Source organism: Lissotriton vulgaris, chromosome 2_1 (assembly GCF_964263255.1).
Source record: "Lissotriton vulgaris chromosome 2_1, aLisVul1.2, whole genome shotgun sequence".
Classification (NCBI taxonomy): domain Eukaryota; kingdom Metazoa; phylum Chordata; class Amphibia; order Caudata; family Salamandridae; genus Lissotriton; species Lissotriton vulgaris.
Window position 1 is genome coordinate 1,954,174,134 of NC_141687.1, and position 19,071 is coordinate 1,954,193,204.

The 19,071-nt window shown below is 39.7% G+C and overlaps 1 protein-coding gene across 3 annotated transcripts in view; it reads left to right on the top strand.

Annotated features, from left to right (window-relative positions):
* The window catches only part of POLG (DNA polymerase gamma, catalytic subunit), a 796,646-nt gene that overhangs the window by 656,643 nt on the left and 120,932 nt on the right, over positions 1 to 19,071 (top strand). For all 3 annotated transcript variants that reach the window (XM_086958137.1, XM_086958139.1, XM_086958138.1), the window contains exons 21-22: positions 8,699 to 8,907; positions 9,603 to 9,763. In XM_086958137.1, the coding sequence (XP_086814263.1) occupies positions 8,699 to 8,907; positions 9,603 to 9,763 (370 nt within the window). The remainder of the gene's footprint in view (positions 1 to 8,698; positions 8,908 to 9,602; positions 9,764 to 19,071) is intronic.

A 19,071-nucleotide genomic window follows, 5' to 3' on the forward strand; every position in this document is an offset into this window, starting at 1 on the left:
ACCACTGTCCTGATATAGGCAAGTTTCTGTTTAAAATCGAACAGAAATGGGTCTACAAACTAAACAGTGTTTTTCGAGTTGTCATGCCCACGTATCTCTTAGGGCACGGGCAAGTGATCATATAGATCACTTGCCCGTGCCCTAAGAGATACGTGGGCATGACAACTCGAAAAACGAAAATAAGAATTGGTGAACACAAGAGCACTGTCCGATGCCGCAAACAAGCGACACGCTTAACAGCTCATTTCTTGGAAAAGGGACACGGTCCTAGTGACTTCACATGGACCATTTTGGAACAGCCTACCATACCGGGCCACTGTCCTGATATAGGCAAGTTTCTGTTTAAAATCGAACAGAAATGGGTCTACAAACTAAACAGTGACAAGGAGGGTCTCAATGAACCGATACCTTGGATGTCACTATAATTGGGTCCGATCCGGTCTATAAGCAAATGCACTAAACAAATGGGTGGAATTATATCTCTATATCCTTGCACCACCTGTGACACTCTATTGAAAGAGAGATCCTTGCTTTTACAACAAAACATAAATCTAGAACTACTGACTTTCTTCTGTTTCTTTGAAAGGAAACTACGATTCCCAGAACACACCACACCTGCTTGTCAAGCCTCATTGTTATACCCGCCCTTTTCTCTCGTTCGGTGACTCCCCAGAATAGCCCAGAGGGACGTTGGGAGGCACCGACGGAGAGGTGAGTGTGTGAAAGGTCTTTACTGGCAGCATCGCCGGCCACATAAACGATAATATCTCGCTACGATCTCGTGGCTTTCTAACCCTAAACGCCCGAGCATATCACTAGAAAACGCCCTTACCAAGTCTCGTGTGTATACGTGGCAGCGTTTACATAATTAAATACCCGCAACGAGAGATTTTCATCTACTTAGTCTTTTACCTGCACCACTAGTAAAGACTCTTGACGAATAGACTTACCTGTTTAAATTTAAATTTAAATACAAGAATCAGCATTCCTTGCTTTTTTTACTGAATCGGTTGAGTGTCTCTATAATTGTATTTTGCTAACAGAGCGGTGCTCCTTATTTACCTGAGCTGCAGCCAGGTGAGGTGAGGCGCCATCCCCACAAATACTGGGTGAGTGTTATCATGTCGACTAAACTGTATATACATGACCACAGGAATAGCGCCACTTGTGAGTGCATTCTTTGATAAATGTTGTTTTTCTCTTTTCTTTTTTCTTATCCATATGACTTTCCTAGATTGTGGTGGAGAATCAACACCTGACACCCAGGTGAAATTTTTCCCTTTTATTCTTTTAGTTCTTTATCACTTAATCATGCAAGCAGTAGCAACATCTAGGTCCTGAAGAATGCATAGGATAACTTCCGCTTATATGCAGAAACATGTTGACCACTTGCCAGTAGATATTTTGTTAAATCTACTCTTCACTTTTCACTTGTTTTTAGACTTGGGGGTCTGAGAGAAACTAATAAAGCACTTATTCTACTCAGTTCCACCTAATTTTACTCACTTCCACCCCTTTTTCCCTGCACTGCTTTCTCTCAGTTGTAACTATCATTCCAACACCATACCGATACCACCCAGCGAAACAAATAACATCAGTCTCCTTACTCACACAGTCTTCACACTCCACATAGTGTGACTGATCACTTGTACTAACTCCTGGGTAAGGAGGACCCAAATGATGTGATTGTGGTGGTACAGAACGGCAACTGATGGGAAAAATTCCTACCTTGGTTGCATGTTGAGCATAAGAGTAGTTGAATGGTTTTCACGCATGAACAATATTTAATTCACAATCTAACCTGTAAGTCATATGGTGATCAGTCTAGAGTAAAAACACTCAGTTGCGACTCCTGGACACCTTTTGTTGTAGTAAGTCTGATATTAGGGGCATGTGTCCAGTTCAGAGTCGTAAAACTAGCCCTTAGACCCTCATTTATATAGTGTGTTTTGCAATAATAATATTCCCCAAATAGTAGTTTGTGTGGCTCACTGGAGTACATAAGAAAGATAGTTTTTGTTTGGCTCGTTTGGCCACTTTTATTTTGTGAGCCAGAGAGAATGCAAAGAAATCTTATGTAGAGTAAGAGGTACTTTTTTCTTTATGTATTTGTTCATAAGTTTCAATTAGCATGTGACCATAAATGGGTCTTTCAGTTGTTTACATATGAAGACTCGTTTATTTTTCGGAGTTCCTTGCTACTTTTAGTAGTATTGTGCTACAAGATATCACTAAGTTGAAAAACATTATAAACCTTATAATTTAAAAATACTTTACTCTACTTGTGATACCCCTACAGAATAATCTATTCTCCCTAATATGTAAAACTGTCAGATTTTATTCAATTCAAGCTGGCGGTTTTCGCACTACGTGAAATGCAAAAGTCTATGGAAAATGCATTGGATTTCCACCCCGTTTTGGGACCCCCTTTTTTCTTTGCAGCCCCTTGACCAAACACAGCGAAACTTCAGTCCTCCCAAAATGAAACCGGGGCAACAGGTCTGCAGGGTTTTGCACACATACGTCAAGCAGGTGCCAAGTTATTAACAGACAAAAATCGGATACCAAACATAGCCTTGTATATTTCTTCCCAAAAAAATCTGCAAATTTGGTAGAAATTGATTTTCCTCGTAAGGGCTATTCTCATATTGGAGCTTCACCAGGCTGGTTTTGTCTAGTTTGGGAATTTGTGAAAATGTAATAGTACTTATATCTTATATATATGTTTCACTCATCTCAGTAAGTCTTATTTGAGGTCACCTTTGAGAGGTATTATCTGCATCTCATGGCCATTTATATGCCCCTGCAGTGCTGTGCAGTTTGTCTTTAGTCCATAATTTAATGGAAGTTAAAGGTACATTTGTGGATGTATCACATTACATATTCAGTCATAACCCCTAAAAATGTATTGCATTTGAAATATTAAGGTATGTATTAGTCACTGAGGTACATATTAGGCATATGCATGTAGGCGTTGTTGCCTTTTTGAGCAGTCAACTATTGTAGTCTTTTTGGAACTAATCACAGTACCAAATTAGAAATGACATGCTTTGGGTGTATAACTTTTAACTCAAAGGATTTCCTCTGCATACCTAGATAAATATATATATATTTAATTCACAACATCAAATGCAGGGCATTTAGGAGTGTTTTGTACTTTGCCACGTCACTCCCACTGCAAATCAAAGCTATTATCACAGGTAAATATAAAGCTATCCCTTCTCTAAAAGATCCTCCCAGTACGCTCCAATATCGACCACAAAATCCACTATGTGGAGCTGATGAACTCCTTGGCTCACTTGGTCTACTGTAATGAAATATGCAAACACAATTGGAACAACAAATTCAACAACTACAGAACCTAGTGGCCAGAATGTGGTTGAGTCTCGGGGGAGAGAGAGAATACATTCCAAAATCTCTGTACTGTACTGATAGCACACTGGACAAAAGCACTGGCTACTTTCATCCGAGCCAGGAACAGACAATGGGGTTCATCAGTCTGCATGACCTAAAAAACCTTTACGAGGCTTAAACAGAGGCAGATCACTTTGAGTTAAATCCTTTGGCATTTGTATTCTTTGCACCCAGATGTGCGGATAGAGTATTTAAATGAAATATTCAACTTGGTCTTTGACTACTAATATGGAGATTATGACATATAATAGGGTACACCCTCAAATCAGTTGGACTTCCAAATATTTCATAAACATATATGTTTATTTCAACATCTGCTGTGAGAAAGCACATACAGCTACAAAAAGTGTATAAATAAACATATTAAAAATAAGCTTGTAATTCAATTTAATAAGGTCGAAAAAGTAATGCAGATTCATCAATGTTTGTACGTGTGTTACATTCACCTTTGCCAAACGCTCTGAATAAACTGAAACAAAGATATAAATAGGGGATTTAAGAACCCCATTCCGTACATTATAAGAATATTGCAATTCATTGATTAGTTCCATAAATCATATAGAGGAACAAGGTTGAAGACCGAGTTCCTTTATAAAGTTATGAAACTCCAAGGTCACTTACAGTATTCTAAAATGTACGGCAGAGGGTATTTTATTTGGTCACAGCATCACCCATCTCCCTTAAACCCCATAAATCTGTGATGTCTTGCTTTTTCATGTAAAAGGCATATTATAGCTGCAGACATGAAAAATAAAAGTCTAGTGCCAAATTAAACACATCAAAAAGCATTTGGTAATCTGTGGCAAAATATTATTATATTCAGTTTAATGTAAGTCAGCATTAAAAAAAAGAGATGGGGCTCATAAACACAGAGATATTCTATGTTTCCTGTAATTACTTTTAGTTTGCAAAACAAATAAAGACTTTAAAGAAAATATGTTCTTTCTGTTCATCACTGTTCTTTTGAGAGAAAAAAAGATCAGAAGAATGAAAGGCAAGTCTGATTTTTGCTGCTTTGTTTACACTGCAGCTGTAATTGTGCTCCGTGACCTGCCTTTCACTTTGGCTGCCGGCAGAAGGCATTACGCGTAACAACTTGTCTCTAATAACATACAGTTGAGCAGCTGCATCATTTGTTATTACAGTTTACTAGAAATGTTATAAGGCACATGTAATAAGGAAATTAGTGAAGAGCCTTTATACATGGAAACTATGTAGGCTGGATTACACACTCGCTAGACTCGATCCTCCCTCTTCGCAGATCCTCCTCAAAGAAAATGCATAAATCTGCTCCCTGGTTCTCCGACTCCCTAAGGGAACTAAAACGCCTTTGCAGGCAACGAGAGAGAGCCTGGCGATTAGATTTCCTTTCAGATAAAAAGGCCTCCTACAAAGAGGCGATCAAAGCTTACAAAGAAGGGATTAGGATGGCCCAGGCAACCTATTACTCAGATAAAATTCTTGAAGCTAAATCCAAGCCGAAGGAAATCTTCAGTATAATAAAGCTATGTACCAGTACCAATACTGCATCCCCGCCGAATAAAACCCAGGACCAATGCAACGAGCTTGCGGACTTTTTCCATAACAAAGTATTAAAAATCTACTCTACATTCCCAACAGTAGCCACAAATCGGGACGCGACTGTCCCACCCCTCCCCAGACCGCCCCTTCACCCAGAGCAGCCTTCCCTTGAGCACTTCCTTCCTTTGGATCTCGACACCCTAGACAATGTGGCACGCCAAGTCAAGTCGGGCTCCCCATGTGATCCTGCTCCTCCAGATGTCCTGATGCAGGCTACTAAAGCCACCCTGCCGGTAATGCTGGAACTTCTAAATTCGTCCATCTCCGCTTGCGTAGTCCCTATAGCCTGGAAGCAAGCCATGGTGCGGGCGCTGTTGAAGAAACCCAGCCTAGACCCCGATGATCACTCCAGCTACCGCCCCATCTCACTTCTCCCTTGGGCTAGCAAGGTTCTAGAGAAGTTTATAAACGCCCAACTCGTTCAGTTCCTAGAGAACCACTCTCTGCTACATACATCCCAGACAGGCTTCAGACCGAAGCATGGCACTGCAACCGCCTTGCTAGCAGTCACCGAAGAATCTCGAAGGGTACTGGATCAGGGGGGATCAGTGGCAGTGATCCTCCTTGATCTAAGTGCCGCATTCGATACGGTCAGCCATACCACCTTGCTGGACCGTCTCCACGACATCGGAGTTTCTGGTGACGCACTAAGGTGGTTTGAGTCCTTCCTGTCTGAGAGATCCTTTCGGATCTTCGATGGCGACACAGTGTCCTCTAGGAAACCTCTTAGCTGCGGAGTACCGCAGGGCTCCTCCCTGAGCCCTGTGCTGTTCAACGTGTACATGAGGCCGCTAGCGGGTGTCCTCGAACCGTACGGCATCAAAATCGTGTCGTACGCCGACGACACTCAGCTAGTGGTTTCGTTGGCCGCTGGTAACAACAGGCAATCCCCGGTAGATCTGCTAAAATGCTTAGAGGATGTCAAGGGATGGATGACCAACTCCTCCCTAAAGCTGAACGGTGATAAGACGGAGCTTATGCTCCTAGGCCCAACCTCTCCAGTGCCTTTCACCTCCTTATGGCCCTGTGCACTGGGCCCTCCCCCCACCCCCAAGGAGAGTGTCAAGAGCCTGGGAGTGTGGCTGGACAACAAACTTTCCTTCTCCACCCAGGCCACTAAGTTGTCCGCCACATGCTTTGGCCTACTAAGAATTCTGAGAAAGATCCTCCCGCTTCTACCTTTAGAGGCTAGAAAGGTGGCGGTACAAGGCCTCATTCAGTCCCGTCTGGATTCAAACAATGCCCTGTATGTTGGGGCACCCGAAATGACCCTCCGGAAACTGCAGGTCGTACAAAACTGCGCAGCGCGCACCCTGCTGCAGATCCCACGATCCCAGTCAGCCAGACCTGCTCTGAAGAGTCTCCACTGGCTGCCAGTGAGGCAGAGAGTAGCATTCAAGGCGCTATGCATGGCACATCACGCCTTCTGGAAAACAGGCCCACCCATTAATAACGACCTTGTCATCCCCTATCACCCAAACAGGAACCTTCGGTCGATGGAGGCTTTCCTTGCTGTTGTTCCCAGAGTGAAGAGAGCCAGGTCGGGTGGTAGGCTGTTCTCTCTGAATACCGCCAAGCTCTGGAATGCCCTCCCCCTCTCACTCCGGTCCAACCCAAATCTGCTCCTATTCCGGAAAAACCTGAAGACACTACTGTTTGCTAAATCCTTCGTGTCTTAAAACTTCCGTTCCTGGTCATTTTCCGCCTCAGCTCAGCGCTTGGACGCCCTTGGGCAGCAATCGCGCTCAATAAATATATTTTCATTTTCATTTCATTCATTCATTTCATTCATTCATACAGGAGTAACAGGTTCCCATGTATTATAAAACATTTTAATAAGTAAGTAAATATTATAGAGACTGATCACTGGGCAACTCAACACTTTAAAACCAGATGTCTAAATATAGGTTGAAAACTTTCTCTATTAATGCTGAGGAGTGAGATTTGATTTTTAATGGTATTTCCTAGTTCAGAAGGCACATTTTAGAATTGGCCACACTAATAACCAATAATTGTTTAGGAATATAGGTCTAATCAGTGAAGTAGATACTATTGGAAAGGAAAACTGCACGCAACCTATCTCGTTCAGGCATATTATGGCGCTTCCATGTTGAAAATCAGTCCATACAACACATATATGTACATTGTGGAATTTTATAACACCTGCGTTACCACACATAGCTTTAACCACAACATAATATTAATTTATGTGTATTACATTTACCACATGTCTTTACCACATACTTTTTTTACCAAGCATATTGAAATTTCTTATTTTGTATTCAAAAATGAAGTCTCAAGCAAAAACATGGATAAAACTAACAATGCACATAATTAAATGACTCTTTCAGCTTTACAGAAAATACCACATATGTCCCCAACAAATAACGACATAATTTTGTTTTCTGAACAGAGGTCAAAATTTACTTTTCATGTCTTTACACTAAAAGTATGGTTTAGTCACACAATTCATGTTTAAAAAAACATAGATTCAGGAGCTCATTTTGTTTAAAATAAACATTACTATATATAAACTGTATACATGTTGTGCGTCCACTATTTTGTTGTCAGGTACTGCCAACCTCTGAGCTGACAGTACGACACTGACAGGGCACCCTCATAGAGAAGGTTACAATGTCATCTAGTTGCCAAAAAGGGTAAGCACAACGATTATATAATGTACTAAATTAAATAGAACAAGATACATTCTTTAAAAATCATTCAGTGGATTACATTGTTCTCAAACTCACATATGCTGAAATACACATTCTACAAACAGTAGTATCAGACCCAAGAAAATAATCTTCTCAAGATACCATGAAAAACCTGTTGATGTGAAGGAGTAGTCAACAAAAATTCTGAATTATTTGTCAGTAAATACCAAAGTAACTAAAAATAACAGTGCTGTGTACATAAAAGTGACACTAGTTATCATACCATAAGCAGGTATCACCTTTAAACAATCTTCTAATATAAAAACTTAAAATTCTCTTCTTTGAGGGGTGAAGTGGAGAAAATAACGCTGGTAGAGTGATCATTTGGATTTGGCCAACAGGAAAGGGTGTCAATACTTTGACAAGAAAGGCCGCACATGTCCTTAGCACCAGTTTGACCAGTGGTGTAGGATGGTTGTACTGACAACATCTACAGTTCACTCGCATGGAGCGCTTAAATGATGGCAATGAGGAAAAGGTTAAGAGCATAAAGAGCAGATGTGCAGAGACTCCAACATATATTTGTAACACAATGTAAATATAAAGAGTAAATTGTGCAAGACATACGTATATAAAACCTTATATAAATGCATATACCCAACGTGCAGTCAAGTCACAAGTATATGTTTGGTACTTTATATATTTTTGTGTGTTTATTTGCAAATGTTTTCTCCATTTAGAAATTGATTTGTTTCAGTTATGAAGAAGTTCCATGCAATTTGATGAAACACGTTGGCTAATCTAAATTGTGGAAGAACATGAATTTGGAATAAAAAGAAGCATTTGAAATCAAGGACTCCCTATTATATTATTATGGCAGTGTCCTAATTCTGCTTATTTTAGAGTGCACCGCACCTGAAGTGTTTCATACTCGAATCTCTAAAGATTATTTCACAATTTATAATCTCGGGCAAAATATTGTTCTTGTATGGAAACCACTGAAGTTGTTTACTGTGGAAGCCTTACCTTTTCCTTTTGTATTTTCCCAGTTTATAACAAGTAGGGTGAACTGGGTGGTACAGAGTTCCGCAGTGGATTACCTGCACCTCATGTTGGTCTCCATGAAGTGGTTGTTTGAAGAATTTGACATCGATGGTCGGTTCTGTATTAGCATTCATGACGAGGTGCGCTATCTTGTTAAGTGTGAAGATCGGTACAGAGCTGCATTAGCGCTGCAGATTACCAACCTTTTAACAAGGTAAAGTGCAATCAAAAATAATTTCTTGACTAAACTGAGTAGACAATATGGTCAATAATGACATAGAAAACAATTAATTTGTGTGGAAAGTACCCACAAGATTAGTAAATAAGGCAAATCATATTAATTATTTATCATTAAATCGTGAATAGTATTTGGGACATCATAAAATCTAATAAAGGTATAGGATTATTTTTAATTAAAGTATTTTATTCTTTTTGGATTTATCATAATATCTGGGTAGCGAATGTCACTCACATTGGCCAGCCTCTGGTATAAGAGTATTTGCTTAAAAATCGTTTTCTTTTGGAGTCCAGGAAAAATTTGCAAATGTTAGTTAATTGTAAAGTACTGAATTTAAATATAATTAAAGTAAATTTAGAGAATAAAGCACTAACTCTTATTGTTGTATGGCGAGCCATGTTTAAAGCTAGAAGATGGAAGTTAGCAACTGTGATTGGTAAGTACGGATGGTATTCCCAATAGCTGCGCTATGAACTAAGGTTTCAGTACGTATTGTATTACCAACCAGAGCCCATGGTTTAAAGTAAGTATGGAGTATTTCTTGGCATCATTAATTCGTCTTTCAACTACAATGGCTCTTAAGCCAGATAAAACCTGTTTATGAGAACACTAGTTTGTCAACCTTTTGAGGCTTTACAATAGGTCTGTGTAAGAATTCGTTTTTTTTCCAGGTCTATGTTTGCCTACAAACTGGGGATGTTAGACCTGCCTCAGTCGGTTGCATTTTTCAGTGCAGTGGATATTGACCAGTGCTTGAGGAAGGAAGTAAACATGGACTGTGCAACACCATCTAACCCAACTGGAATGGAGAGGAGATATGGAATTCCACAAGGTGAGTAATTGGTAATGCCTGAGCAGTACATAATAACCAGTATATAAGATGTACATTTAATGAATTTGTATATTTGTCAAGCACATACTTCATCTCTTATGTTATTAAAATAGGGATTTCAAACCAGTAACCATAGACACCCTGCTTAATGCTAGTTGATCGCAGAAAGGCCATAAAATGTTATCTTAAACATTTTAGGAATCAAGTAAGTTGTTTCTGTATTATTCTTTCTCCCTGTATTCCCCTCTCTATGGAGTGACAAGTATGCTTTGTAATGTAATGGTGGACATCATAAAGTATTTAAAAAAAGTACTTGTTCAAGACCACAAAGGATGCCTACACCTACAGGTCCCAATTTGCTCATCTGATAGGAAGCAGTTGGTCCGCCCCAAATGCAGTGTGTCAGGTGTGGTGGATACATGGTAGTTTTTCTTTCCTGTCACTCTGTGGGCCATTGTTGCATATGCTGTTCGAGTAGACCCGGAGAGATGTGGACATTAAGGGTATTTATGATATCTTTTGCCTTGGCAAATTTGCTTTTATGTTTGAATTGTAACTGTTTAATCCCCTTAACTGAAGTACTAACAGGAAACGTCAAATTGTTTTCGTAATGTATGTTCGCAATCTTAATGCCGAACCATAAATTTCCCCGGGTAAAAAACAAGAAATCTTTGACTGTATCTATACACCCACTGGGGGGAAAGAAAACTTTTTTCAAGAGGCATTTTCTTTAGTTGCTTGTTTTTGAAAAGTGCTGGTACTCTCCAATTAAAAGTATTACGTCGCTCTTGAGAAGTTCTGGTTCTCTTCCTCTCAAAATAAGAAAGTGCTGATACTCTGTACCCGGCAGGACCAGCCCATTCAAAGCACTGACGTATGAAGATGCAAGGCAAGTATTATTGAAGTAGCCTTTTGTTGTGATGTATAACTTAAATATCTTATTATGTACTTTCATTTCTAATCTCTGAGAAGATTAGGGGGCAAGTGGTACTGCAGCCTTTAGTTTCTATACACTGTCGCCGAGGTCATCTGTTTTCATGTCTGAGAAACTGCAGCCAATTGCCTTCATTGAATTTTGGGGGAACATCTCTTTCTGAGACCTTTGTGTATGAAATATTAGAGAGGGTATCTGTGCCTCTCAGTGGAGCTGTAGCCTCCTTTTTATGTGTCATTGTACACTTTTGTGATCCTTTGTAATCTCTAGTAGAGCATTCGCTGGCTCTCGGTTTGCACTGAGGGTCTGTGAGTACATTGATACGTTAACCTTTGATCTTCATGTAATGCAATGCTAGATGGCTGTTATGTCTATACAGTTTGATATACTGAAGACCCAGCTCGAAAGCATTGGTGTGCGTTATGATACAAGCTAGGTACAAAGTGATGGTAAGGAGAGAATGTGGCCTAACGGCTAGAGCGGTCAACCTCGAAGCCTGGGAACCGGGTTCGAGTCTTGGCAGGGCGCTCAACATCCTGTGATTCTGGGCAAAAATTGTAATCACACCTTGGCTAGCAAAAAAATGTATGTGTCCATCTGTAACGCAACTGGTAAAGCGCTCTGATACCTTCGGGTCAAGTTCACGCTATATAAAACTGCCACAAAAAAAGGGGAAGACTTTCTAATAAAACGGAAGGTTCTACTCATTCTGAATACAGCTTTCTTCAAAAGTAGGGTCTTTAGCTTCTTCCTGAAGGTGAGGAGTGAAGATGTTTATCTGATCTCTGTTGGAATGGAATTCGAGACGCTTGAAGCCTGGCAAAAAAAAGCCTGTCTTCTGTTATTTTCCTTCTTTCATTTGTATCAACTCTTAGGAAGACCTGGCTTAACATGTTGAGCGCACTATCAGAAATCTTGATCTTGTCTGATAAATAAAGTGGAGTTTTGTAGGTGATAAGCTTAAATATGCAGCATCAGTGATGTCATTTTCTGATATCATGAAAAACATCATGTGGTGGTCACTGACATACCGTCGGGAGCAAGCTAGTTCCATTAGAGGAGATTCATTGTTTTTAGTTTTTTGAGCATAGCCATAATTTCTCTTCAACTGAAGCTTTCAAAGAAATTACTGTGTTCTTTTATAATAGACTTTATTTTGTGGCTTCAATACCAGTCCATATATATACTTTGGCCCCTGTCCGCTATCCCCCAAGGCCATGCACCATAGCTTTTTGCCATGATCTTGGCCAGTTCTCTCTGTACTAATACAAACTGGGCATAACCGGACACCATATCCTTCAGGCAGTGGTCACAGGGCTTGTTCTTTGGCCACTTGTTATGCCCAATCCATTTTTCTGTGTAGGCACAGGACACAGAGTAAGGGGGTACCCAGAGGGAACAAGGCCTTGCCTTGGCCACAGACACACCTTGTGCCCAATTGCCCCAATACCCACTCGGCACAGTGAGTGTTGTGCAGAATGCACTAAAGTGCCATTCCGGTGCAGCTTTCAATTTCTTTTTAGTTGGAAAAGTTTATGAACCTTAATGTAAATATGCGATCTCTGCATCCACTCTTGTAAAATGAGGAACTTGCGTAGCCATGGATACAACGTCTGCAGATACTCCTCTTTCACCCCTCCATGGCTACAGTAGTTTTTTCATGACTGAAGGTCATTGACTAATAAAAGATGTAACAAAGGGAACATCCAGTTAAATAATTAGTACAGTTTTAAATTTTGAGGTGTGCAAACCCAGTTGCTGAAAGTAGTTTGAAAACTGTTACTTTCGTTTTTTCTAGATTTCTCAAAAGTTGCTGTACGCATTTACCCAAAACCAAAAAAGCATTGTTATTTGAACCATTTACTATCCAATTTAGTGATCTATGGGGATAGGGAGGCCATGGCCAAAATCATTAGAAAAACAAAATGCCTTACTTATGGACTAACCAGTTAAAATATAACTGTGGTGTTCCTGTCATACTACTTAATATATAATGTTTCTGTTTATTTGTGTATGGCACAATTCTTAAAAACTCAAAAGGTTTTTCTGTCAGGATGTCACAACTGGCTATTGCAGTTTCTGTAGTCGAGGTTAACCTTTACCAACCACTTACCTCTCCACCCCCTCCTCTTGTATCGTTACTTCACTCTATCTGACTTTGGTTATTCTTGCTGCCTTTGCTCCACATCCTCCACAGTGCTTATCCCAATGCTCAAATCAGCCAATATGTCATGCGCCGTAGCCAACTCTTTCAATCAGTAAATCATGAAATTGCTTGGTCCAACCTTCATTGCAACAGGTCTCGCCTCTGTATGCAAATACTCACTCCTGTCTGGAACCTATCCCTCATGCTTTGACACCGCAGTGGTTCTGCATTTATTTAACAAGCCAACAGCAGACCTCATCTCCCCTTCTTTCGCCCGGTGTCTCTAGTTTTCCACTACACTCAAAACCTAGTTTTCAGTTGTCTCACTCTTCACCTCAGTGCTAAAGCCTACTCAACCTTCTCCAGTCTTGATTCCTGGTTCTCCTCTTCAGTGAAACAGCCCTCACATATGGAGCTAACCTCGTCACCTTCACCAACCACAACAAACTCATCGACCCTCATACTCCTGCTTTTGACTAACATCCCTTACATCACTCCTAAATTACCCCTGGCTCTACACAATTATGTTGCGTACAACTTCTCCATTGTGTCTTTTACTGTAGACTGGCAGTATTCCAGATGTCCTCCATTTCCAATTGAGTTCATCTTTACTCAGTATTTTGGTGATATTATGCCCCTATTTGGGCTCTCCTTCCATCGTTATATGGACAACATTCAAATATTCATCTCCTTCCGATCTCGTTCACCAGTTATACAATTTTTGTAGATAAATTATTTTAATGCCATTCAGGATGCCTACCCCATCTTCCAGTTCTTCCCAACCATTGGTATAACATGAAGTTCATTGTGGAATTCCAGCACCATAAGTTCACAGTGCTGTTGCTTGGCCTGAAAACCACCCACATGTTTTCACAAAAGTGCTGGCAGTTATAGCAGCTTCACTATGGATGTCAGGAGTCCATTTATTTCTGTACTTTGATGACTGGCTGATAAACGCAGGGTCAAAGGTGATGGTCAAGCAACATCTTTAGCACACTATGGCCTCTTTTATGGTTAACTCTGTTTTTATTAGTTTGAAAACATATAAAATCAGCATTAAGTGACCCCCACAATGTGTTTTCAAAGTTAACATCCCCCCAACCCACCAAATCCCTGTACATATTAATGAGTCAATCAGTCTCAATTCCCACAAGTTGAAAACACAAGACTAAAACAATTCATACATTGTCAGCATATTGCAGTAAATCATTCAAAATAAATACTTTTCTAACCTTAATTAAGGTCCAGTGTATAATTACTGTATTAACACAATGATCTCTCAAGAAGGAATATATGTGCCAAAAAACATGATCTCAACGTTAATCAGAAAAAACATATTTCAAAACATCAGCAACTCAAATTTCATACGAGTCATGTATACGAAGTAATGGGTTTAAGGCTGTGGTTCCCGATAACACCCATAGTTAACAGGTCACATGTAAGTAACTCACCTAACAACTGGTTAGTGTCTACCCTTAGCTCATCCATACGTGGTATCTTAGAGACAAATCTGATTTCATCTATGCAGATTGTTTTGTATATGCCAGAACCTATAAATAAAATATGTAATGGTGTTGTCAGTGCTAAATAAGTAGCATTAGATAAGTTTACAAAATAGGCAATACATATTAGATCCGACCTGTTTAGTTATTCCATGTCCAATATTTGCACTCACCAAATAGTAACGGAATTATAGTATATATCTCCAACGTGTATAAGTCTATCCAAAATCCTCACTTCTAATCCAAATATCTGTGGATTGTTCAAGTCAATTCCTAGAGTGGATTAATACCTGTGTCAGTATTATCAATTGGGTATATGACAATTTAAACAGAGTATTCAGCCCAATACATACATTAGCTATGTATGCCTCACCTTCTCACTCCAGTACCAGCACGTATGTGTATATTTTATTATGTATTTATCTTCTAATATCCTCTGTATTCATAAGTATCGCCAACACGAGTCCGTGTCTAATAAAGAAAAAGGGGAGGAGTACACTCATGAGTTCCGTGTCCACCCTAATGTTTAGTCCTAAAGTTATAGTAAATTCGCTACAATAAATTTGCTGTGCTCACCGTTTGTAAGTTCAAAGTGTTCTGACTTCGGCGTTCGGCACGGGCGCCATCTTGTAGTGGCAATTTATAGTTATTCAAGCGGGCGCCATCTTGTAATGTCTAAGTATACTTGCAAGAACGGCAGGTTAACTAAAAGAGTCGTAGTCCCGCCATGTTTAAATTGATACACATAAAGGCTATAAATATTAAATCAAGTCGTTGTTTTGTGTTGATACTGTGAACGATTGGTTAATCAGTCATGATATAATGGTAATCATTTTTAACAAACTCCTACCCTAATTGGCAAGATGTATCGTAATGTTTCTCTCTTGACCTGCGAACCGCTGGGGTCCTCAGGTTAACCACAACCTTTTCCCTTTATTTGTCAACATTATCCATTGTCTATCATGTTTACGTGTTCATAGCATAAAACAATACAGAGAGGTAGTGGGTCCAAAAAAGTTTTATCTTCAATCTAGTTTGTATCAAGCCCTCAGTAAAAAACTTAAAAGTATGTACTCACTTCATAAGTCCCTGTCCTTTCTTTTTCAATAGAGTATACAGTGTTGAGAGAAATTAGTGTAAACTAAACACAGAACAAAAGCCCTGGCACCAACATTGTTTTCTTCAGCTCTCACTCTACTGTTTATGGTCCTCCCTCAATTCCCAAGATAGAACTCATACTCATGATCTACATTGAGACCACATTCAACCGCTTTCAATCTGATCAACCAGAGTACCTCCCGCTTTCTCAGTGTTAATACTCTGTTACCTCCTCGTGGGTCAGGTTTTATGTGGTCAATTCCATGGTAGGAAAAAACATGTTGATCCTTATTCTCAAAATTCTGAATTAAATGTGATGCAATTGGATATCGTGTATCTCCATTCTTAAGTGCTCTATAGTGTTCAGCAATTCTATCTCTGAGCCTTCTCTTGGTACTCCCTACATAAATTTTACCACATGTGCATGAAATCACATAAATCACATATGTTGTGTCACAATTGATGAACATGCCAATAGTATATTTACCAGAATTATTGTATTCAAAACACAATACCTTCTTCATTGCCCATCTACAAGATATACATCTACCACATTTGTAGAAGCCCTTGAAACTGTTCAACCAGTCAGTTTTATTCTGTTTAGTCGGGTAACTAGGACTCAGCATGTTCCTCAGAGTCGTTCCTCTCCTAAATGTCACACTAGGTCTATCATAAATGTATGGTTTTAGATCGTCATCTATACAGAGCAGGTGCCAGTGTCTGTTCAGAATAGTAAATAATTTTGAGCTGTCAATTCCATAGTTAGTTATTAGTCTTACTTTCTGGTCAGTTGTTCCACCATCTTTACTGTCTCTTATCAATGTAGTTTCTCTTCTCACTTTCTTTACTCTTGATACAGATTTAGTGATCACATTCTGTCTATATCCTCGATTAAGGAATCTAGATGTCATGTCTGCTATATTGTGCTCGAATTCTCTATCCGTAGAGCAATTACGTCGAGCTCTAATTAGTTCACCATATGGTATGGCTCTTTTCTGATAATTAGGGTGACAGCTCTCGGCATGCAAGATTGAATTGCAGCTTGTAGGTTTTCGATACATCCGACTGTGAATCTTTGCTCCCTCCACATGCAACTCCACATCCAAGAAAGTGATTTTCTGCCTGTCATAAGAGGTTGTAAATCTCAAATTATACGTATTATCATTCAAGTAGTCAAAAAAACCTTTGAGTTTCTCTACTGTGCCCGTCCATATCATCAGACAATCATCAATAAAACGGCCCCAGTAGTGTATATATGGGGTCCATTCGGTTCCCTCAGGGCCCCAGATTCGCTCCGCCTCGAACCAACCCATGAACAGGTTGGCAAAAGACGGAGCAAATCTAGAACCCATCGCCGTCCCAAGGCGTTGTCTATACCACTGGCCATCGAATAAAAACACATTATTTTCCAGTACCAATTTAGTCATACGTAATAACATTTGAGTGTGATCAAACATTTCAGCTGGTCTCACGCTGAAGAAATGGTCCAAAGCACGTATACCCATATCGTGATCAATGATGGTATAAAGGGATACCACATCCAGTGTAACTAGTAACATACCATCCTCCCATACAATGTCTTCAAGTAAATTCATTATATGCTTAGTGTCTTCAATAAAAGACGGTAAGTTATAGACATATTGTCTCAAGAAACAGTCAATAAATTCGGATAATCTCTCCGTCGGGCCACCAATGCCGGAGACAATAGGCCGCCCTGGCGGTTTGTCCCGGCATTTGTGGACTTTAGGGAGAGTGTATAAACACGGTGATCTAGGTGTGCTTAACATAAGGTAAAGGTATTCGTCATAGTCTAACAATGTTTGGTCGTACCATAGTTTGATTTCACTATTAATTTTAGCAATTATGTCCGGAATGGGATTAGTAGTCAACTTCTCGTAAAATACAGTGTCATTGAGTTGGGAGTGGACCTCGTCGTTGTAATCAGTAGTGTTTAGTACAACTATATTCCCACCCTTGTCTGCACTACGTATCGTTATGGCTTTATTATTCATAAGCTCACGTAGGGCTTCTCTTTCTCCAAGTGTAAGATTGTCACAAAGTACCCTAGTACCACTACGTCTGGATACATCAATTGCTTTATCTATATCTGTGCAGACCATCTTAAAGAATGTGTCAATGGTGTTCCCTGGAATACGTTGTGGAGTCCATTTTGACTTCACTTTCAATCCACTCCCTTCCCTCTGAAATCTCGATATCTCAAGATCTTCGATGAGTGTCTGCATTGTTACTGGATCATCTTCCCTCTCAGTAAGTGATAAAAGAAGCTGAGTGTCCTTTAGTTCTTGTATCGTAATCTCACTGAGAACTTTATTAGAGGATTGCTTATCTTTCACAGGTACATTGGCAAAATGTTTCTTGATTTTGAGGTTTCTTACAAATTTAAAAAGATCTATTTTAGTCATACACCAGTCTAAATTCGTTGCTGGACAAAAACCCAAACCTTTTTTTAGTACAGTGACCATATTGCCAGATAATTCACAAGAAGATAGGTTGATCACTTCTGTGTCACATGCAATGGATTCATCATTTGTTGTCATTGTTTCCATGATCTCAGGCTCCTTATTCTTGCGCCTGGATCTCCTACCCCCCCCTACTGCCTCTCCTTGTCTTTTTGCTTGTGTATCTCGATTTCTCATCTCTAAGTCCCGATTCCCCTTCCTTAATCTCTGAACCTCCCCCAAAAAAAGTAGTGTTCTCTGTAGTCGGGACCACCTCTGGTGCATCTCCATTTTCACTGCTCGATAACACTGAAGATGCATCAGTATCGCTTACAACCGGGGTGCTGCCACTCGTTGTATTTGAGGAAACCTTTTTTACCAGATAATCGAATCTTTTAGCAAAGGTGTAAACTCCTCCTGTACTATAATCTCTCTCATCTCTCTTAAGTTTATGTGCTTTCCTTTTCTTAATCTCCATCTGTAAATCATTCAGTTTCTCATCCAGAACTAAATAATTCTTGACAGTAAGTTCTGGTAAATTCATCTCTTTTATCTCATCTTCAATTTTGCTAATCTCCACAAGTAGTTTTGCTATCTTCCTTTCTGCATTATCAATGAGAATCTGTATAAGATTACGTGAACTGTTATTCAGTTCTTTTTCCCATATATCATATAAATCTGGTTCCAAGTCCTCATATGTTGGTATTATATGCGATCTTAAGCCACGTGGAATCCTATTCAATATTAAGTATTGTTTTAGGGTAGCAGCATCCCACCATTTATTTAACTCCGTACGTTTTAATAATTCTAATTTCACGAATTTAGCTCTAAGACCTTCTTTCTTAGTAGCTGCTGGGGGGCCAATCGCTTTCTTGATGGTTTCTCCTGCAGCTAGGTTTCCAAACAATGTCTCAGCCTCCTTATCTCTATTCATTATTTAACCTCAGCGGCAGCTCTCTCACCACAAATTATAGAAAGAAATGGTAACGGCTAACAGGAGCGCACAGCACAAAGTCAAGGTAAACGTAACAAACCAATATATCAGACTGGTGCTCAGGAAGAGGTGGGGGACTGGTTACCACAGTCTCCAAGACAAACCAAAAGGTCCAAACAATTACTGTAGTCCTCCGAGCACTCAAACGTTATCAAAAAAAGTCTTTGTATAGTTT